The sequence below is a fragment of the Myotis lucifugus genome, unplaced genomic scaffold, assembly GCF_000147115.1.
Source record: "Myotis lucifugus unplaced genomic scaffold, Myoluc2.0 scaffold_652, whole genome shotgun sequence".
Lineage (NCBI taxonomy): Eukaryota > Metazoa > Chordata > Mammalia > Chiroptera > Vespertilionidae > Myotis > Myotis lucifugus.
In genome coordinates this window covers 12,407-35,335 of record NW_005871700.1, presented here as the reverse complement: position 1 = coordinate 35,335, position 22,929 = coordinate 12,407, and the positions used below count along the sequence as shown (strand labels likewise).

Sequence of the window (22,929 nt, the reverse complement as noted above, 5' to 3'; positions counted from 1 at the left end):
TGCATCCTAAAATCTTACAGCTGTGGACTCACCGCCGTGAAAATGGCTTTCCATGTGTTCCTCCCATGCCCGAAAGCCTACAGTGACAGCAGCTTCTTATGCTGGGAGGTATCAAGCCCAACTTTTCCCTAGGAACTAGGGCCTAGGCCATTGAGACTCGGAGCCAATCTGTTCATCAACCCTTACCTCTCCCTGCTCTGTAATAACTGTGCTTCCACCTGTCTGGCCATGTTCTCTCATCAGGTTCCTGATGCAAAGACTGGGAAATCAGGAAGATCCAGTAAAGGCTGGAGGTTACTTTATTCCAAATGTAAGGTCATGAAGTTACAAGCAAGTGCACCCTCCTATCTATTATATTAATGAGATAAAGAAGGCATATCATGGAACAAAGACTGATAACATTCAGAGGAGGAATAAGATGAACTCCTTAAAACCAGATGCTCAGCAAAACCCCCAAGGCCATATCAATGAACAGGAAGCATAGTCATTTATGCCCTGAAGATAATTTTTTTCTTTTAATAACTCAATTTTGTTATCACACAGAGGCCCATTTGTAGCTTATGACAACTCTGTTTTTCTTATTCCAGAGACAGTCTCACTTCAATCTCAGAATTATATGCAGCATTAGAAGGTTTAAAAACTGGTTGAGGGGGGTAATGGGAGGATAAGGACACATATGTAATACCTTAATCAATAAAGAAATTTTAAAAAAAGGAAAGAAAAAACAAACTGGTTGATATTAGGAGACAAACCATCATCCCATTGTTGATACAATTTACAAATCCTTATTCATTTTAGCGTATGGAGTGAATTCTCTGGTCTCTGTATATGAATTACCTTAAGAGTAATTTTTTTTATATAATTCTATGGAAAGAAGAATCAAGAGGTCAAGGTGAATAACTGTTCTATAGTAACCAATTGGATATTACTAAATACAACTTCAGGTAAGGAAAAGAGAAGTTACTTCCTCCAACTTCAGACACCTTTACCAGTGTGCAAATCACTAAAAATCTACCTTCCTGCCTTTGCTCTTGCTCTCCAGTGGAGACACTTCTATGAAGCCATCTCCTCACAACTCCATTTTTGTGGAAGGACCTTGGGCTGAACTCTTGTTCTGTTTTATGCATTATTGATACTATTGCTGGCAAACTCCAAGACCCAAACTAAAATCATTTCCTTGTATTGGCTTGACTTTGCATAAGCAGCTACTGAGCAACAATCCTGTTTCAACTTGTACATCAAGCCTACAGAGACAGCTGAAGAACAAAGCGAAGTTTTCTTAAAAAGTCATTTTTACTGAGCTACCAGGTATTGAGCCATATCCATGAAACACGTTATGAGCTCACCATGGTCTTACAGCCAACATCCCAAATAGACTCAGAGAAGAGACTTCCAAGGAGCCCACTAGGGTTAGCTTTTAAGGTGATTGTAATTATTCACAAGAAACCAAGCTCAGAGACCTTGAAAGTAGGTCTTCAAGAAACATTAGGAAGCCAGTATCATTTCACAGAAGAATGACCTCAATTTGGATTTGGGGATAACCAAACCAGAGAACCCCACAGAGGCCAGGCTGGCCCTTCTCTAAGAACTGGGCATCATGTTTAAAGGGACTTGAGGTTCATATGGACTGGGTAGGTGTCCCAGGGCATGCTGGGATTCTACAAATTGACACAGAAATCTCTCAGAGTTCTCTAAGCCTGCTGGTCACCTTAACATACTCCAAAGAGATCGACCAGACTTGGAATACAAAAAAATCAAAATCTAACTTTGGTTCATTTGGTTCCAAAATAATGAGCAGAGAATTCGAGAACTTTGCCCTTTTTGGGGGGGAGGGGGAGGAGGTAGAGGAGTGATGTGTGCCTGCAATGGAAAGGGATGTGGGAGTTCACATAAACATTTTGAAATTTACATTCTAAAGTAAAGTTGATCAACCCAGTCATTAACGAACAACCTAGTGAACAGGGGACGAATCAGCAGAATGACAGACCCAGAGGCCAAAATATTCTAAATTCAAACATATAAGAAACCCTATGGATGCTGTGGTAGAAAGTTAGGGCTGGGGGAGGAGATGGAAAATGAACCTCAGTACTTATTTCTAGACACAGAATGCAGTGCCAGGTTTGTGAGTGGGTGGGAGGGAAGGGCAAGCTGACAGATAAACTACAGGAGCAGCAAACTTCCAGACAAGATAAGTAGTAATCATCTTAACCTGCACCTCCTCTCCATCCCACTGAAGGACAAAATCCGCTCGGGGTGCGTGGCTGAGGAACGAAAGCTGTTCCTGTGGGAGCTAACCCACCAGAGCTGGAGGGAATATCAGGCTGTCTAACCTGACTTGTTGTTTACAGAGAGGAAACCAAGACCCAAGATGTGAGGCAAATTGGTCATCAACTAACCAATTAGTACGAGAAAGGCCACCAATCTCTAAAGACCTGGCCCATTCTTCCCCCAACACTACAGTCATTCCCTGTGAGAATTTACCCGAGAATCTCCAAAGCCAAACGAACACTGTTTCATCACATTGTTCTTATATGGAAAGCCTCCCTCCTCTGCCTACTATATGTCCCCTTGATGCCTGATTTAAGAGTACAATCTCCCAAACAATTTAATACTTTATATATAACAATGTGCTGCTTCCTGGCTTCCCAATGAAATTAAAAATGTCCTAAGTGTTGTGACCGCATCTTATATAGCTGTTCTAGTTGTGCTGAGCACACAGCTAAAAAGTCAACAAATATATGCTTGACTGATGCTTTCCAGGCATAACAGACTAAAATACAACTCTGAAAAGCTAGAGCTTAAAAGAGGGTCAGAAAACATCTTTAGTAATGTTTCCATAGGACAGCTATATTAATATTCTATGAAAGCAGTGGACATGCTCTGTTCATTAGAGCTACTGGTTAAGATTTTAAATGATCAACTTTCTTATTTGTTGCTTCTCTCTCCCTAGGACCTATCCTATTCCTGTAAGAGTTAAAACAAAAACTCTCCACTATAACTACATCAAATGGTTCCAATGTCTTAAACACAGACCACAGGTTTAGCTTTAATTATGAGATCAACAGAAAAAAAGAGTCCAGAAAATAAAATTCACAATTTTTAGTCACACTCCCCCCCTAAAAACTGGAAATTAATTCTTTGGGCTAAAATTCAAAATTTCCAGAGAAACTTACTAGATACATCCTAGCTTCTAATAGCCTTTTGATTCCACTTTTAGATATCAGGAAATCCTTCTGCAGATCAATTTACTCATGAGTATAATACGTGCGGCAATCCTATTAGTACTCAGCAGGCTCAAGGAGAGGTGAACAAAGTGGCATTTACAAAAGTGCCCAAGTAGAAACCACCTGGTATGAATCAGTACTCGCTGCCTATCCTCTCTACCACTGTGACTGCAGGATCACGTAATGCAAACGCTGCAAATTTCCACCAATCGGTTATTTATATAAGAAACGGATGTGAATCCTGTATGACAGAGAAAAACACTCAGTACGCCACCAAAGTACCCTAGGAGGCCTGTGGAAAACAGCAGGTTGTGGGAAGGGATTACAAAAGATTGCTTTTACTGCTACCCTCTGCCCTCCCTGGGACAGTTAGCCAGAAGTTTGAGGATGAACAAGCCAATTCCTGTCATAAAGGAAAACTGTGTTTTGTTTTTGTTTGTTTCTTTAAACTCTAATATACTCAATAGCTTAAAATGGGAATGAGACAGAAATGTAAATTCCATAACCTCTGGGTTGGTGTGGTGAGCTAGACTGTAACCTGGCAACGCCGAGGTCAAGTCAAATGCTATTCAGAGACCATTTTCAGTAATTTTCTGAGCAATGACTCAATAATGGCAGCAATTTCACACACTGGAATGACCTCTGAAAAAGATTCTGGTCCATAAAGGAGAGTTTAAAGGGGCCACCTTTAAGCCACCTCCATCACCAACTGGCTTCCTCCTTAGGGTAAGTCCCTCCCTGGGTTACCGAATGGATCCGAAGACAGGACTCACAGTCTCATAGAGTCAGGATGCAGAAGTCAATGCAGTAGGGAAAAGAAATCTGTAAGTTCATAATGGGTCCTTCAGGGTATGAAATGGAGAGGTGAAGATGCAAATCCCAAGCCTCATTACATAAGCTAAACCAGTTATAACTGCAGTGGAGCTGAGATAATCCATGCAAAGGGCTTAGCAATGTCCAAGTGCCCAGCACATAGTAATAATAACAAAGCATAACATTTACTGAACACTTAACAACAGTGAACCCTCCTCAGTTGCCTCTCAAAGTCAGCAGCAGCAGAAAAATTTTTGAAGGACTAACCCCACTGAAGAATTTTAGTTTCTTTGTGTGTGTGTGCCCTCAATAGAAAACACTGTTTTGTGTGCCCTAAATGCAACAATTACAAAAGCACCCTCCTTGAAAAATTGTAAGAGAGGCTAGCAGGGTAGAGATTTAAAATAAACAGTTAAAGAGGAAAAGCTAAAGAAGCATCCTCCTCAAATTACTAAATCTATGGTCCTAAAATCTACAAACTTCACAGGGAAAAGATTAACTGCAGACTTAGTAAAGCTGGGACATTCTGGAGTGAGCACATTAACAATGTGAAAAATCAGCAAAACTTGTTTGCCACGAGCAGCCTCCCTGAAATAGGCTCTAATTTATGTTTCGTTTCTTCTGCTTTCCAGCCTCTTCTCTTTGAAGCAGCTCTTGATTAGTTTCTTTTTAATTGCCACTTAATTGGGAAATAAAATTAGAACACTTATTTGATATGAGTGATGAGGCTTCTCTTTTCATTTCTGCTTTGATCTAGTTTTGAAAAACCAAAAGCTGAAGGGAGCGATTAAGAAAAAGAAACTAAAAGATTCCTTCTTTCCAAGAGCTAGATGCAGTTATAAGCCATCAAATAAATATGGAAAGAATAACTCTTTGGAGAACCTGAATAAATAAAAAAAAGCAAGGATAGCTTATGGAATTCCTTTAAAAAAGACCATTCTTCTCTGTTAAGTTTCTTCATATGGGATAATAATGCATAATTAGGAAGGAGGAAAGCTTTTCAGAACCCATCTTAACCTGTCCCCATGGAGTAAGAGAACAGGACGGAGAAGAGGCCCTTATTAAAGGGTCCGTGACCCATGGCTTAACAGCACCTCAGTGGTACAGATGACATTGCAAAACAAATTCCAAAGACTCCTAGGAACCAAAGAGTTTAAAAGTTCCTTCCTGTTCCAAAACACCCAGATAAATATTACCTATTTGGTACTCCAAAATCTGCCAGCCGGTTAGGTTTATTCTTTAGTGATACTTCTTGGAAAGCCTTTCATGAAAAACAAACAAGCAAATAAACCATATATGTAGATGAATCATGAACTGCCGGGGGACGTGGCATAAAGATGATCTTAGTCTGACCCTCCTCTCAACTGCTGAGGGCAATTAACTTACGTCAGGCAAGTTACCAGGGTAAAAACACTGCCCTCCTTTTCTCTGTTGAGTGAATTAAAAAAAAAATAGCTGACAGAAAAACTGCAGACAGATACATACACACACACAATGTGTATGTATGCATGTGCACTTATACACTCATATGTATATATGAAATTTAGACTCACCAAATGTTAATTAGGGAAGAAACACATGACAAGGAAAGTCAAGAACTTATACACAAAGGAACATAAGGAAATAGCACAACTGAATTTCCTGTTATTCCAGCACATGAATGTAGCTCATTTCATTACTATAAAGCACTGTGATCCCATCCTGAAAGAAAGGCCTAAGAGAATAAGGGTTAGTTTGAACTAATTGCATATTATACTTTAAAATTATTAGCATCAAAGGGAGATATTCCCCTTCAACTTTTATATCACTTTTGAAAACATTTTAAATAATACAAGTAAAGACAATAAAATTTTCAAGAAGCCAAAAAGCAGTGGAAAACTTCCACAGTAAATTGGAGGATCATTGATTTCCATAGGTCAGGGGTCCTCAAACTTTTTTTTTTTTTTTTTTTTTTAAATATATTTTATTGATTTTTCACAGAGAGGAAGGGAGAGAGATAGAGAGTTAGAAACATCGATGAGAGAGAAACATCGATCAGCTGCCTCCTGCACATCCCCTACAGGGGATGTGCCCGCAACCCAGGTACATGCCCTTGACCGGAATCGAACCTGGGACCCTTCAGTCCGCAGGCCGACGCTCTATCCACTGAGCCAAACCGGTTTCGGCAGGGGTCCTCAAACTTTTTAAACAGGGGGCCAGTTCACTGTCCCTCAGACCGTTGGAGGGCCGGACTATAGTTTTAAAAAAAAACTATTAACAAATTCCTATGCACACTGCACATATCTTATTTTGAAGTAAAAAAACAAAACGGGAAGAAATACAATATTTGTATTTGCATGTGGCCCGCGGGCCGTAGTTTGAGGACCCCTGCCATAGGTATTTCACAAAATCTGTAGTAAGGCTTACAATGGGACTTATTTGAGGACAGAAAGTGTATATGTAAGAAAAACCTGACATCCTCGCCCTCAGTGAGGAGAAATGAAACTCCACGAACACTGGGTGAGAACTTTAACTTGCCATTCATTCATCCAGCAAATATTCATGAAGGCACACTAAGAGCCAGGCATCTCAAAGACATGAACCCTGTTCCCAGGCACCTTAGAGTCAGGTGAGGCACCGACTGGACACCTATGTTGCTTAACTAATGTTATGATAAAAGCTACAAAAAATACAGTACGTGATAAGGGCAGGCAGGCAAGCTGGGAGAAGGAAGATCCGAAGACTATGAGGGAGGGGGAAGACTTCATTCCAAATGCTATCTTATTTAATCCCTACAACTAAAGGTTAAGTAACTATTCCAAGGTCATAGATTATTAAGTGTCAGAACCAGGTTTTTACTCAGGGTTTTTGTTGTTGTTTTAAAATGTTTTTATTGATTTTAGAGAGAGAGGAAGGGAGGGGGGAGAGAGAGAAACATCAATTGGTTGCCTCCCATACGCACTCGGACCAGGAACAGAATCCATAACGGGGGCATGTGCCCTAACCAGGAATCAAACCCAAGACCCTTCCGTGCACAGGACCAGGCTCAACCAAATGAGCCACACTGGCCAGGGCTGACCCCAGGTTTGAATGACTCCAGTGTGTATGCTTTTCCTACCGTGCCACACGGCTTCTTCCCAAAACCGTTTACTTTGACAATTAATAGGAAAATGTTGAGTCTACCTCGGAATCTAAATGCCAAAACTAGATCCTGTCCTCCAGGCTGGGTCCTTTGGTTCTCACCTGCCACCTCCAAACTCATTTATTATAAAAACCTCTAGGTTCAAGATGCTAATAAACTTAATTTGTTCACCCTGACTATAACTGTAAACGAAACAACCACCAACAAAAGAAACCCATACAAAGTTTTTTAAGGTTACCACTTTGTTATACTTTAATAAACCAGGGCAGTTTTGCAAAATGATTCATAGATTACAGGGAACAAAACCCATTAATGAGCTACAGACACTGGTCAGAGCAACAGTGTAGCAGGAAAAAAATAAAATAAAAGCAACTACACAGAGAGCAAAGAAACTGTACTTTCACTTCTGAAATGACTTTCTAATTCAACAACTCTCATCTACGAGTGGGATCTCCATTCAGAAGGGCTGCACTTTCCCTTCTTTCTGTTCCTATTTCCTCTTTCTCAGCTCTTCCGTTCTTAGGAATCCCAAACTTCAAAACAAGTTTTCATTACATTAGATCTGTCCTGAGTTATAGCGAAAGAACATAGTCTTATGAAACCAAAATTGACAAGCTTCCTTTTCCTCTACCTTCTTCCCATTTTTAATGCTGGCTGAGAAATACATCTTTTAACCTAAGGGTTCATCACAGGTCGATTATAAGCCACTTTAATAATCCCATGTTCTCTCAGAATTTTTTTTAAAAGTTTATCCAAAGACATCAACCTTCTACCTTTACCTCTAGCAATACCATCAATACTGCAAATGACAAGACGGCTATGAAAATCAGACCACAGATTCGGCCGAAGTTTTACATCCAAAACAGTCTTCCATGACTTTCCATTAACATTACACAAATATAAATATAGATATAGACAGGGAGTGAGCATCAGCACCAGCCACTGCCACCACGTGAAGAGGAATGACGGGGTGTGGCTTACAGAGTGAAAACTGATTTGGAAACAGAACTCAACATTCAAACGCCTGGTACATTTCTCCTGCCCGGGGACAGACAGTTACCTGTAGGCAAGACCCTAACGTCCAGGAGCTGCGGTATTAAACCCACTGCCAAGCACCGTCCAAGAAGCATCACCACTCAATTTCTTGAAGCTTGAGGCGACTTCGCCAAGTTAACAGAACCAATATGCTGGGAGACCTAATTATATATTGTTCAGGCAACTTGTGAATTATCTGGAGCAACAGACACCCTATACATCAAAACATTCTTACACAGTAGTTGTGTAGGGTTTATAAGGTGAGTTTATATTTTCAGATTCTCTGGTAGGGACATTTTACAACATAATTATGGTTTCTATAGCCTGGTTAACTTCCTCCTTGAAGACCAAGCGCAGCGAACTGTTTTATTAGTTATTGCTAATCACGTTGTTCACACACCACCTCTATAAGTAACGTTCCCTTTGAACTGTACGGTTATGTGGACCTGTGTTGTGCCATCGAAAACCATCATCCTACAGGCTCTTTTTCCGGGATGCGCCTGAAGCACACACAGAAGAACTTTTATATAATAAAAGTATTGAATGTCTCCGGCCCTTAATATACTGAGCACCAAACCCTGGTAAATGACAAAGAAAGCAACCAATCACCAGGCAGAATCTCAATGCCTCAGCCAATAAGAACATGGGGGTGGGGTTACACTAAAGCTCCCGGTGACTTCCCCGCACCCCAGAAACCCAGGTGGTGGGAGACTGGACAGGAATTGGACTCCGAGGATCTCGTTACCCCCGGTTGCAGCTGTTGTCCTCCTCGTTCTCGCAGTCGCTGCAGTGCTCATGGCCGTTTCCGTTCCCTTCCATCATCTGCGGCCGCGGAGGGGCCGGCGACTTCACTGCTGTCTCACTCTCGTCCGCCATCTTGAGTTCCAAGAGCCGGCCTCCGCGCCTCGCTACATGGGGGGTTCCTATTGGACGAGGGGAACTGGCGCTATATTCTGGGTTTTGTAGTTTTTGTGGCGAAGGGAGGCGTAAGTGGGCGCGGCTCATTCCCCGGAAACCGGAACAAGGTGGACTACAATACCCAGAAATTATGAGGGGAAGCCGTCGTAGGCCAGGGCCCCCACTACTCGGAAACACTGGGCGTTGGGCCTCGCTCTGATGGCCGGCCCCGTGTGGCCTGCTGGGAATTGTAGTCCGGCGTAAGTTTAGGGTTTCGGGCGTGGAGGCTCCAAAAGCCAAGGTTTGACCTCAGCCTGCCCTTGCTAGTGCCCGGGCGATTGGAGAGCCGTTAGTGACTGCCGTTAAGGACCGTTACCATTCCCGAGTAAGTAAGAGGGTCTGAGGCCCGCGTGTGTGACCCACCGGGGGCCTGAATGCATCAAGCCGTCTTAGAGGGGCTTTCCTGCTAGAAGCCAGGTTGGCTCCGGGCCTCCATCCTTACGCGGGACTCTGGGCGGCCTGTGGTGGTTGGTAGATCAAGGTCTCAGGAGGGGCGGTGGATTGTGATGTGCGGAGCACTGATTCTGAGCCAGGAGACTTGACTGCCGGGTTAGACCTTGCTGCTTCAGGACCCCCAGGTGCCGGTCGCCACCAAGCTCTTCCGCACACAGTGTCTCTTTCTTTTCTTTTCTTTCCGTCACCATGTATCCCCTCTGTGGCCTCTTCCCCCTCCACGCTACAGTGTCCCTTTCATTCTCTGCCGCAATCCTCCACAATTACTCTTTATTGAGCACTTATATACCAGGCTCTGTGGTAAAGATTTTCAAACTTCTCATTTAATTCTTTTTAACAAGCCTAGAATGTGGGCTCTATTCCCTTTTTTTCGTAGAGGAAGAAATGTGGCCCATATTGGTTGGTCAACTACAGTCACATCGCTAGTAAGTGGCAAAATCAGTATATAAATCTTCATTTGTCTGCCCTTAGGCCCTCTTGCTTCTTTGTCACTACAATAGCCCCATTGTGGGTACATCTACCCAAGGACATCAGTTATTAGAAAGTAACTGCAACATCTTTTAAAAAAATATATATTTTAGTGATTTCAGAGAGAAAGGGAGAGGGAGAGATAGAGAAACATCAATGATGAGAGAGAATCATTGATGGGCTGCTTCCTGCACACCCCCTACTGGGGATCAAGCCCTCAACCCAGGGATGTGCTCTTGACCGGAATCGAACCCGGGACCCTTTAGTCCGTAGGTCGACGCTCTATCCATTGAGCCAAACCGGCTAGGGTGGAAAAGACAACTTAACACCAAAGAGTTCCTTGGCCAAAAAGGGAAGTGATCTTTGCCTTTGGAAAACTCTCAACATTGGGAAGAAACAGTTCCCATCTGACTCAAGGAAACAAAAGAGCTAAATATTGTCAACTTTTGGTTGTTTTTTTTTTTTTTGGTTTTTTTTTTTTTAATATTTTATTGGTTTTTTTACAGAGAGGAAGGGAGAGGGACAGAGAGCCAGAAACATCAATGAGAGAGAAACATCGATCAGCTGCCTCCTGCACACTCCCCACTGGGGATGTACCCGCAACCAAGATACATGCCCTTGACCAGAATCGAACCTGGGACCCCTGAGTCCACAGGCCGACGCTCTATCCACAGAGCCAAACCGGTCAGGGCTTAACTTTTGGTTTTTATATTAGTAGCAAGAGCAGAAGTATTTTCCAAATCAGATCATCTTAAATCATTTATATTTCGCTTTGGAGGGCAAAGACACCTGTTCAGGCTGAGAGCTGTCACCTACACCCATCTCTGCAGGGCCAAGACCTACCACCTTACCTGCAGGTGCAGGTGAGTGGAGGAGGTCAGAGATAATAATGGTACACTTTACATGTGTTAGTTTCACCTGTTGTAGCTGTGTGACCTTGGGAAGTACATAGGGAAGGGGACTTGGAAAAAAAATTCACAATGATACCTAATTGCAGAACCAGAACCCACATCAGGTATTCCAATTCCCAACCCTGCATTTTCTTTTCTCAAAGATACCCAGAGGTTAACTGAAGGCTAATGAAACATGACCAAGGAAGAGGGATTATAGGGAAAGAAGGTGCTGGTTGGTTTATAGGGAAAGAAGGTGCTGGTTGGTCTCTGGACACTGCCATTCTTGCAGTACAAAGCTTAAGTAAGATGCTGCCTTGTATTTTACTGCAAACAGAGCTGTTCTTGCTCAGCAGAGAGCCTTTTCTGGGAAGTAGGCAGGCAGTGTGAACATGACCAAGCTCAGAATGCAAATCCAAATCCAAAATTCTGGAATCCAGCACCTCCGAGAATTTCAGAATTAGAAGGGACCTGAGAGGGGCTCTTACTCCCTCTCTCTTAGGGTTTTTCAAGTTAGAATCCTCACTTAGATTTTGTAGAATCCATGATTTCTGAATAATGTAACCTTATGTTTTTAAAAAGAAATTGATCTCTTTCCCTTCAGCGTGCCACTGAAGATCCTGGTGTCGCCATGGGTCGCCGCCCCGCCCGGTGTTACCGGTATTGTAAGAACAAGCCGTACCCAAAGTCTCGCTTCTGCCGAGGTGTCCCTGATGCCAAGATCCGAATCTTTGACCTGGGGCGGAAGAAGGCGAAAGTGGATGAGTTCCCACTCTGTGGCCACATGGTATCAGACGAATACGAGCAGCTGTCCTCCGAAGCCCTGGAGGCTGCCCGTATTTGTGCCAACAAGTACATGGTGAAAAGTTGTGGCAAAGATGGCTTTCACATCCGAGTGCGGCTCCACCCCTTCCATGTCATCCGCATCAACAAGATGTTGTCCTGTGCTGGGGCTGACAGGCTCCAGACAGGCATGCGGGGTGCCTTTGGAAAGCCCCAAGGCACAGTGGCCAGAGTCCACATTGGCCAAGTCATCATGTCCATCCGCACCAAGCTGCAGAACAAGGAGCACGTGATTGAGGCCCTACGTAGAGCCAAGTTCAAGTTCCCTGGCCGCCAGAAGATCCACATCTCCAAGAAGTGGGGCTTTACTAAGTTTGATGCGGATGAGTTTGAAGACCTGGTGGTCAAGAAGCGCCTCATCCCAGATGGCTGTGGGGTCAAATACATCCCTAATCGTGGTCCCCTGGACAAATGGCGAGCCCTGCACTCGTGAGAGTCTCGGTGCTGCCTCCACCTTACACCCACCAATAAGTCAACTTTCCATCCATGAAAAAAAAAAGACTCAGTGGTTGAACATCAACCCAGGAAGGTCACAGGCTCCATTCCCGGTCAGGGCACATGCCTGGGCTGTGGGCTCTATCCCCAGTGGGGGACAAGCAGGAGGCAGCCCATCTATGATGTTTCTCTCTCATTGATGTTTCTCTCTCTCTCCATCTCTCCCTCTCGTTCTAAAAAATCAATAAAAACATTTTTTTAAAAAGAAAGAAATTGAGTATATGTAACTTGAAAAAAAAAAATGACCACTTGATAACTGAATATGACCACATGTGATTTTGGTGCCTTTTGAGTTTACAGTCACAGGGCAATGTAAAGTTTCCTAAATTGGGACTCTATATAAATGCTTTCTTAAGGCTCTAAGAGTTTTCATATTTGTTCCTTCCCACTCCCTCATCAGAGTCAGCCTTCCTGGCCCTGGCCAGTGTAGCTCAGTTGATTGGAGTGTTGTCCTGTACATCAAAGGGTCAAGGGTTCAATTCCTGATCAGGGCACATACCCAGGTTGTGGGTTTTATCCCCGGTTGGGGCACGTATGGGAGGCAACAAATCGATGTTTCTCTTCTCTCTCCTTCTCCCTTCCTCTCTCTCTAAAATCAATAAAAACTTATCCTCAAATGAGGATTAAAAAATAATAATAAAAGCCTTTCTCTTTCGGACAGCTCTCATTAGTGGAAAATTGGCTAAGTTCTGCCTTATGGGGTTATGTAGAAACATAATCCTGTGTCGTCCTAGGTAGTTGTTACATATTCTACAATTAATAGCTGGTTTCCTAAAATTCTTATTTTTTTCAAAGTAAACATTCCTGGCTTTCTGAGCACCTCATCACACTAGAATAGCAGGACTCTCCCATTTAGCTCTGCTGGCTCTTCCTACTCACCCGTTCTGACAGGAGCATTATAAGAGGAAATGGGGTACAGCAGGGCCCAGAGGGTGACTGAAGGATGTGCCTGTGAAGCTCTGCACATTCTGGAAATTGCTCTTCATATAGATACCTCCATTATCCCTTCATGGTTGTTACTGGGGACAGAATATAGTGGTTAAGAGAACAGGCTTCAGAGTCTGGCTCCCTGGTTCTAATTTTTTTAAAAAATTCATCTTAGAGAGAAAAACACCGAGTTTGTTTCTTGTTTGTGCCCTGACCAGGGATCGAGCCTACAACCTTGGCGCATTGGGATGACATGCTGACCGACTGTGCCACCTGGCCAGGGCCGCCCTGGGTTCTGGCTCTGCCTTTGTCTAGTGAGTGGCCGTAGGCAAGTCAGAGACTTAGACAAGTCCCTGAACCTGAATATCCTCATCCATAAAATGAGACAATGCACATAAAACACTTAGTAAAGTGTCTGGGACAGTCAATACCTAATAAAGTATTTCCCTTCCCAAGAAGCCTGCATTACTACTGTGATAATCAAAGAAAAACACAGATCAAGGCCCTTGCTGTGCTCCCAACATCTCAGGTACCCTTTCTTCTAATGGGCCTAGGACAGGGGTGGGCAAACTTTTTGACTCGAGGGCCACAATGGGTTCTTAAACTGGATCGGAGGGCCGGAACAAAAGCATGGATGGCGTGTTTGTGTGAACTAATATAAATTCAAAGTAAACATCATTACATAAAAGGGTACGGTCTTTTTTTTTTTTAGTTTTATTCATTTCAAACGGGCTGGATCCGGCCCGCGGGCCGTAGTTTGCCCACGGCCAGCCTAGGAAGACACGAGCCAGGTTGCATATACTCAATACCTTGGAGCACTCATGACATGTTAGGCTCTATGGGAGGAACTAGGGGATCAGGGATAAAACAAAGTCCATGCCCTGGGTTCATTCCATGAGTTGGTCAGTGCACAGACGAACAGTTACAGAATAGTGTATAAGAGAGTGGGGAACACGGGATGTAGCAGGAGCCTAGGAGGGACTCTTAACCTGGGAAAAGGGGTCCTGGAGGAAAAGACAGCTAAGCTGAGTTTTTATAGGGGAAGCAGACAAATGGCTGGATATTCTAGGCTGAAGGTGTGAAAGCCCAGCTGCCTAAGAGTAAGGTGCTTTTGAGGTACTACAACAAGATTGATGTGACTGGCCCAGCCGGCACGGCTCAGTGGTTGAGCATTGACCTATGAACTAGGTCACAGTTCAATTCCTGGTCAAGGCACATGCCCTGGTCATGGGCTCGATCCGGGGTGGGGCATGCCGATCAATGATTCTGTCTCATCATTGATGTTTCTATCTCTCTCCCTTCTCCCTTCCTCTCTGAAATCAATAAAAATATATATATTTTATTTATTTATTTAGGCATTTCAAATAGGTTTGATTTTTTTCTTTTTTTAAATATTGTTGAAAAGATTATACATGTCCCCTTTTCCCCCCCATTAACCTCCTCCAGCCCCCCGCCCCGTGCTGCCCCCTCCCTCCCCCGCAGCCCCATGCCCTCATCCCCCCCACTGTCTGCATCCATGGGTTATGCATAAATGCATACAAGGTCTTTGGTTGATTACCTCCCACTCCCCCACCTTCCCTCCAAATAAAAATATTTTAAAAAATATTTTAAAGAAAAAGAATGATATGACTGGAGCTTAGAGTGTGAGGAGCATTTTGGAAGTTGAGGCTGGAGAGCTAGTCTGGAGTCAGACCATGAAGGGATGTGGGTGCCATGCTGAGCAGTTTGGGCTTTGTCCTGAAGACTCAGGAGCCACTGAAGATTGTTAGCTGGGGAGAGATATGATCAAATTTTTGTTGGAGCAAGATGGTACTCTAGGAAGCAGACTGGATGTTCTAGGGAAAAGTTTTTCCTCCTCTGAAGAAGAACAGGGCCAGGGGGCACAATCATGAGATAAGGGATGGGGAGGTGGTCTTAGGCAGCTGCCTGTCTCCTCTGGAGCTCACTTTCAGGTAGGGGACCCTCTTGGGCTTTGGGGCCATTATTAAATGACATCCCTGACACACGAGCTTAGAGCTCATGTGACATTGAGTTTGCCTTCTGCTTGGTGTTGTGGTATATGAGAGAGTGTGCCAGGCATTCCCTGCCCAGAAGGCACTTACAGTGAAATCCAGAAAACCAGGCTCACTAGAAAACAAAATAACAAGGCTGACTGGGTATGATGACATGAGCTAGGTAGATAAGTTAACTGAAATTGGGGGCAGGGCGAGGGTGCAGCTCTCTGGGGTACTGTTAGAAAAGGTTTCCTGGAGAAAGCAGACTTTGAACTTGGCCTTGGAGACAGCTTAAATCCTGGGTCCCCTGTTGTAGTTTCAGAGGGCAGGCCCTATGGACCCACTCCTGAGCTTAAGTCACAGCTGCAATTTTACTTTTGTCTGGATGATTATTCAGTTTGTAACCATTTCCCCCCCGCAAGACCCTATGTTCTGTGAGGGCAGAGAACAGATTGGATTTTCCTCCCCTGTGTATCGGGGCCAGCACACAGTGTTATTCCCGTTTTACAATGAGAAAACAGTACGTTCAGGCTCCTGCGACATCCATCAATATCTGTTGGGTGTATGTGAGTAAATGAGTGAATGGTAAGGAAGAAGGGATAAAGCTTTCAGGGTGTGGAAATGATACAAGCAAAGGGCAGAGGCAGGAACACAGTATTGTTACCCCTTATGTTTGCACAGTGCTTTATTGCCCACAAAATGCACTGATACATGATCTCTTTTGATCATTACCATCAACTGCCTTGTTTGACCCTGTGCAATGAGCAGGGCAGGTTTTACAATGAGAAAACCATAAGTTCAGTGATTTTCCCCAAGTTTCACGGCTTCTTAATATGAGTTCAGACTTGAACCTGGTGTTTTAACACACAGTCTGGTACAATAACTAAACTACCATCCGCCTTGGCCTTGCGCAAAGGGGAACATCTGGTGAGACATTTGTTGAGACATGTCTGGAGGGGTGATCAGGGGCCAAGTCACTGAAGGCCTTAAGTTTCAGGCTAAGGAGTTCGGACTTTATCTTCTAGCTGTTGACAACCTTTGGGAGGATTTTTTAAAGCTATTTAATAAAGAATAAATATTAATGGTATTTGTGAGGTACGGTATAAGTTTAATTGCACATTAATATTTATTTAAAATAAACACACAGAAAGTAAGTTTAATTTTAAGACCAAGAGTCAAAGAGCCAGGAGTCAAAGGAGTCACCTCTACCGGACTCAGAGGATTGTTCATCACACACAACTTGGAGCAGCGCTATAGTCCAGGCATCATGCTAGATGCTAAGGGCACAGAGGTGATGGAGATGCAGGTCATTGTCAGGATGGAGAGAGATCGTGTGAGCAGCTAGAGCCAGCTCAAAGATCATTATTGCCATCCCGAATAATGGAGGATGTGTGTTTGAGCTGAAAAAGCCCTGAGGCATCTCCTCAAAAAAAAAAAAACAGCAAAGGCAGAACTTCAGTTCCTAGGAGGTGCCTGGGATGAAGCCCCTGCAGCCGCCCTGCCTTTCCTCTGGGACGGCCCCAGAGCGAGATGCAGCTGCTGTTGACAAATCAGACCACAAGGATGCCGACTTAGAAGACAAAGCCCCCATTTGTACACCAATAGCTTACGTTACTGTGAGGCAGTATCTGGGAAAAGCAGAACCATCTGCAGGGGTTTCCTCACAAAAGGCCCCAGGAAGAGCCTGATGATTTGGGGGGAGGGCAGGCATGTTCCTATCCCTATCACTGCCATGGCCAGCCATGGGTCAGGGTATCCCTCTGATATGTTTGGAATAGGGAAAGGATTGAAAATCACAAGCCTATGCTTAACCAGTTTGGCTCAGTGGATAGAGCGTCGGCCTGTGGACTGAAGGGTCCCAGGTTTGATTCCGGTCAAGGGCATGTACCTTGGTTGTGGGCACCTCCCCGGTGGGGAGTGTACAGGAGGCAGCTGATCGATGTTTCTCTCTCATTGATGTTTCTGACTCTCTATCCCTCTTCCTTCCTCTCTGTAAAAAATCAATAAAATATATATTTTTTTTAAAAATGCCATCATCGGAGTCTTCAGGCAAGTAGGAATCTTTTAAAAAAACAAACAAACAAAAACAAAACAAAACCACAAACCTAGGTTATTTGTAAGTTGTTTGACCCCAGGAAGGGGACTGGGCCATTAGATCTGGTTCTATGAAATAGGTATTAGAAGTAGGAAAGATCTAAGGAAGAACTTTCTAACTGCCAGGACTAGACTTCAAAGACAGCATGAAGCTGTCTCCAAAAGTCAGTGAGTGCCCTAGCTGGCTTGGCTCAGTGGATAGAGCATTGGCCTGCGGACTGAAGGGTCCCAGGTTCGATTCCGGTCAAGGGCATGTACCTTGGTCGTGGGCACATCCCCAGTGGGAGATGTGCAGGAGGCAGCTGATCGATGTTTCTCTCTCATCGATGTTCCTAACTCTCTATCCCTCTCCCTTCCTCTCTGTAAAAAAATCAATAAAATATATTTAAAAAAAAAAGTCAGTGAGTTCCCTGACACTGGACATATCCACATATAGACAGGAGAGATGATGTGGAGGAGATTCGAACTCTGGAAGGATGTTTGGACCAAATGGCTCTTTTGATCATGAGATGCAATCCTATTTATTGGGTGGTGGTTGTCAGTGCTATTGATGTTAAGAAGAAAGGTTTCAGTGACTGACGTGATCAGAGAATGATATTGAAGTACTTCATTCCTCCATGTATTGGATCCATGCTCTGCTGGGCATTATTCTAAGCACTTGGGATATTAGGGTGAAGAGAGAGACAATTACTACCTTAAAGGAAGCAGAGCACAGACGTACAGTTTAGGGAGAGGGAAAGGAGTTAAAGCAAGAGTTAAGGGCCACCTACTGTGTGTAAGGCACCATTAGGTGCTTTTATGTACAGTAGTCCCCCTTATCCGTGGGGATACTTTCTAATACCCCCAGTGGATGACTGAAACCGTGGATAGTACCAAGCCCCATGAATATTATGTTTTTTCCTATACATACATACATACATACCTTTTCACTTAAAATAAACACTTTATAGCTTCTCTTTGGTGTACCAAATTGCCAGCTTCACTGCTCTTAGGCTGTGGGGCCATTATTAAATAATTATTAAATATTATGGTGTCAGCCCGAAGTGGCATTGACCTATTAACCAGAAGATCACGGTTTGATTCCCGGTCAGGGCACATGCCTGGGTTTCGACTCCATCCCCAGTGTAGGGCGTGCAGGAGGGGAATCAATGATTCCCTCTCATCATTGATGTTTCTATCTCTCTCTCCTTCTCCCTTCCTCTCTGAAATCAATAAAAAATATTTTAAAAAATATTATGGTGTTATATGGGTACTAGATTTACCAGGGTGACCATTTCATAAGTTATGTAAATGTCTAATCATTTATATGGTTTGTACACCTAAAACTAATATATTGTACATCAACTGTAATTGAAAAATAAAACATTATTTAAAAAAAGGAAACGAACACTACATGACAGGATTACAGAAAGTAAGAGTGAAGAAACATTTTTTTAAAACTCAAGTAAAAAGTATGAGCCAAGGATTTTAGTTTTAAACTTTCAGAACTCAAGAAATCTTATATTCAAGAACTCCTGCTGACAATTCTACAAGGGGTCAAGTTTCAGCTAATTAAGAGATGATTGGAAAAGTTTGGCAAAAGAACAGATAATGAAAATTGAATAGGTTTAATTATAAATCTAAGACTAAAATATGGAGATACAAATTGAAGAGCATTCTCTGACAAGGTAGAAATACAACTTTATATTGGGAGCAAAGGGGACATGTAGAATTAGCTCAATGATTGGTGCCCAGGTTGGACGTGGGAGTCAGAGGATATAATTTAAACTAGCACACTACATAGTAGAAACCTAAGTGGTAAGGGTGCTATGGAGTGAGAGCTGAGGTCCTGAGGCTTTCCAGCATAGACCACCTCCTCTATCCTGGCTGATGGCTTCACCTCAGCTTCCTCATGCTCTGACCCTTGTGGTATCTTTTAATATTTCAAGCATTAAATAGGCTCTAGACAAACCTGAAACCGAAGGTCCTTATGATGTTGATTAAATTTAGCTTTAAATCTTAGCTCTAGAAATCATATCTCTCTCTATATATACACTCAGAAACCTAGCCTTCCCCTGGATAATCAGCAAGAACATTAGCCTGAATCTGACTAATGGTCACAAGGTCCACACTATGACAGGCTAACGGTAACACCTTTTTATTTTTAATATATTTTTATTGATTTCAGAGAGGAAGGGAGAGGGAGAGAGAGACAGAAACATCAATGATGAGAGAGAATCATTGATTGGCTGCCTCCTGTACACCCCCTACTGGGGATTGAGCCCGAAATCCCGGCATGTGCCCTTGACTGGGAATCGAACCCGACACTCTATCCACTGAGTCAAACCAGCTGGGGCAACATCTTGACCTAAGTTATATTTCAGCTCCTGAGCCCTAAGGTGGAATGACTCCTGGCTACTCTATCATGAAACCAGGAGGGACACAGGAACAGACCTCAGAACTGTCCCCAGTACCTGAAGAAATGACTTACTACCCTTCCCTCACCTCCGACCAATCAGCTCCCAGCATGATCCTCCATCTTCTCACCCAGTGTCTTGTGATTTTACCTTCTATAATCTAACCTAAACACTATTGGGGAGTTCAGGTTTTTGTGCATTAGCTTCCAGTTCTCCTGGGTGGTGCTGTTTATAATAAAATAGCCAATATTTCTCCGCTGCAAAAAAAATAAAAGAAAAAAATAAGCGTTACTTGAACACAAGGACTGATACTGGGACAGTTGACCTGATAACTGTGATGGCTGCTAAGTCACTTACAGGTGGGTAGGGTACAGGGATAGTTCACAACCCGGTGGGATGGAGCAGGACACTGAGGGTACATCACACTACTCAAATGCAGGCACTTTAAAACTTAGGAATTGTTTAATTCTGGACTCTCCCCTTTAATATTTTCAGACTGAGGTAGACCACGAGTAACTGAAACCATGGACACAAAACCGCGGATAAAGGGGGATTTCCAATTCTTTCAACAAGCGGTGACTTGCACTTCAGTAGAGGAGCCAGAATGAGAGGCTAAACGACTAGCGAGGCTTCTATGAACAGCTTTTGAACTCTGCACCAAACGGCTGTTTGTAGAGGGGGGAGCCGATCTCTCAATATCAGCTTCCTCTCGTGTGAAATGAGGATGGTGACAGGATCCGCCTCAAGGACTGAAGATTCAATGAGGTGAAGGGTGCTCAGTTAACCACAGCGACCATTACCTTTGCAGAGGCTGCAGAGCCAATGATGGCCAGGCCTGCTTTCGAGTCTCCCCCGCACCCTCCCGCGTGGGATGCGGCTCCCAAGAAGGAATTACGCTTCGGTCGCAGCCTCGCCAGGGATCTAGGGCCTCTCTTTCGCCGGCCACGCCCCCGAGCACGCCCGCTCTCGGTCCCGCCCCTTCCGCTAATCGGACTTCCGGCTCGCGAGCGCGCGCTGACGAAGCCCCGCCTACCACCCAGTAAGCGCCTCTGAGATTGGGCGAGCGGCGGCGGCGGCGGCCGGATCAGAGGCCCCGGGTATGTAGCACGCCGCGTGGGCGGGGGCTGGGGGGGCTGGTGGCTGGGCCCCCGGGGATCGGGCGGGCTGGCCTCGTTTTCTCCCGTTTCCGGGCCACCCGGCCCGTGTCCTGAGCTGGGCTGGACTCTGGGCGCACGGAACCACCGCCCGAGGGGCCCCAGGCGTGCTGCGTGGTGTGGAGTACGCGCCTTTTTTTTCAAGCCTTGGCTGCAGTTTATTGAGCACCTACTATGTGGCAGCCACCGGATCCAACGCTTTGACTGACATCTATGGCTCACTGCCTGGACAGCAGCCCTACTGAGCAAGGTGTTAATTTTCCCCGCTTGACAGCTGTGGAGAAAGGTTTACAAGCAGAAAGGGATGGAAAGTGTGGATTCAAACCCAGGTTCAGGCCAAAGCCACTTCACTCTAGAGCAGCGGTTCTCAACCTGTGGGTCGCGACCCCTTTGGGGTCGAACGACCCTTTCACAGGGGTCGCCCAAGACCATCGGAAAACACATATATATGTACATATTGTTTTTGTGATTAATCACTATGCTTTAATCATGTTCGATTTGTAACAATGAAAATACATCCTGCATATCAGATATTTACATTACGACTCATAACAGTAGCAAAATTACAGTTATGAAGTAGCAACGAAAATAATTTTATGGTTGGGGGTCGCCACAACATGAGGAACTGTATTAAAGGGTCGCGGCATTAGGAAGGTTGAGAACCACTGCTCTAGAGCTTTGTGGTCAGACCTAAAGTTCATTTTTGAATCCAGCCTCTGCCGTGTCCAATTTTGTGGCTTTGGGTACTATTCCGACTCTCAGTTTGCTCATCTGAAAAAATGAGAATGATACCTATGTCAGGGTGGATGGGACGTTTTTCTGAGTGATCATCTTCGCTTTTCAGACGGGCACCCCTCGCTTCTCTCTTCCCCAGGAGGCTAGACGTGTTGTAAAGTTTTAGTGAAAACCCCCTTGGCGCATAAAGGGCGGCTGGACCGCCTGCCTTATCTTCCTTTCCCAGCTTCCCAAATAGAGGCGTTGGCACCTTTGACATTGAGTTTGCTTACGAAGTTTTCAAAGAGTTTTCTCTCTCCCCTACTTCTGGGGAAATTTTCACCCAAATTAACTTTGACTAAGTCCTAAAGTTGAGGAAATGGAAGCTTTTGAATATGGGCTGGTGATTTTTACCTGAATAAATCAGATTGATTTGGCGGGGTGCAAACAAAGGCCTGGAAAACAGTGAAATGCTAGAGAGAGGGCTGGCTGATGAATAGAAAGTTGACCAGCCGGTTGGGTGGTTTTTTTTCCTAGCAGGGCCCTAAATTCCCACCAAATCCGCTTCTATCTTGAGCAGTCAGAACTGCCCTCGATAAAACTTAGAGGGCCTTCCTTCCCTGTGCTTTAAGGAGAAAAGATGAGGGCTGATAGCTGAAGGCAGGCAAACAGCAAGCTTAGGTTGGTTCTGAAAACTACCCACTTGCACATTTTTAGGTAGCTGGAATTTTTCTCTGAAAGTTGCAGTAGTTGCAAAGGATATAATTTATAGTTAATTGTAAATATTGACATTAAAAAAAATAAAACACCAGGAATTTAAATCTTCAGTGGAATCTAAATACCATAGTGATTTGATTTCCCTCATCCTTTGGGGGGAAAAAAATACACGAACCAGTTTTTATTTAACAGTTGAAATTTTGCATCGTTCCTTTTTCATTCTTGAACTCCTATTTCTGTTTTATTTCCTCCACAGAATTTTTTTTCTAGTATAATAGATTTTATGCTTGAAAGCCTTTGGTTTGTCATCCTACTTCTCTGCAACAAAAATTAAAACATTTTTGAAAATTGTGTTGTCATAATATTAAACATTTTCCTTGAGATTGAATTTTTACAATTTAAAATACACAATTGATCAAATATATTACTAGTTTTGATAATTGTTAAACATAAAAAGTTTTCTTTGAAATGCTTCTTTTCACAAGCTGAGTGGAAGTACTTGTTTTAGTTCATGCATTCATTCTATAAATGAGCACAGCTTTTTTATTCCATGTCTGTAAGCATTGAAAAAGTTGTTTCAGTCCTCGCTGGTTTGGCTCAGTGGATAGAGTGTCGGCCTGAGGACTGAAGGGTC

At 43.8% G+C, this 22,929-nt stretch overlaps 3 protein-coding genes across 4 annotated transcripts in view; 2 read left to right on the top strand and 1 right to left on the bottom strand.

Annotated features, from left to right (window-relative positions):
* Window positions 1-9,110, bottom strand: part of NMT1 (N-myristoyltransferase 1) — a 33,810-nt gene extending 24,700 nt beyond the window's left edge. The window contains 1 exon segment of the mRNA XM_006109858.3: window positions 8,939-9,110. Within this exon segment, the coding sequence (XP_006109920.2) occupies window positions 8,939-9,069 (131 nt within the window). The 5' untranslated portion in view covers window positions 9,070-9,110.
* Window positions 9,111-9,322: 212 nt separating this feature from the next.
* LOC102428136 (60S ribosomal protein L10-like) lies at window positions 9,323-12,291 on the top strand. The gene is made up of 2 exons (XM_006105222.3): window positions 9,323-9,475; window positions 11,566-12,291. The coding sequence occupies exon 2, from the start codon at window positions 11,593-11,595 to the stop codon at window positions 12,235-12,237; it is 645 nt and encodes a 214-aa protein (XP_006105284.1). The 5' UTR covers window positions 9,323-9,475; window positions 11,566-11,592; the 3' UTR covers window positions 12,238-12,291.
* Window positions 12,292-20,742: 8,451 nt separating this feature from the next.
* DCAKD (dephospho-CoA kinase domain containing) overlaps window positions 20,743-22,929 on the top strand; it is a 13,545-nt gene continuing 11,358 nt past the window's right edge. The window contains exon 1 of one of the 2 annotated variants that reach the window (XM_006105221.3): window positions 20,743-20,807. The gene's annotated coding sequence lies outside the window, so the exon portion shown is untranslated. Of the gene's footprint in view, window positions 20,808-20,885; window positions 21,115-22,929 lie in introns of those variants that run through there. The other variant, XM_023746303.1, reaches the window with a different exon arrangement.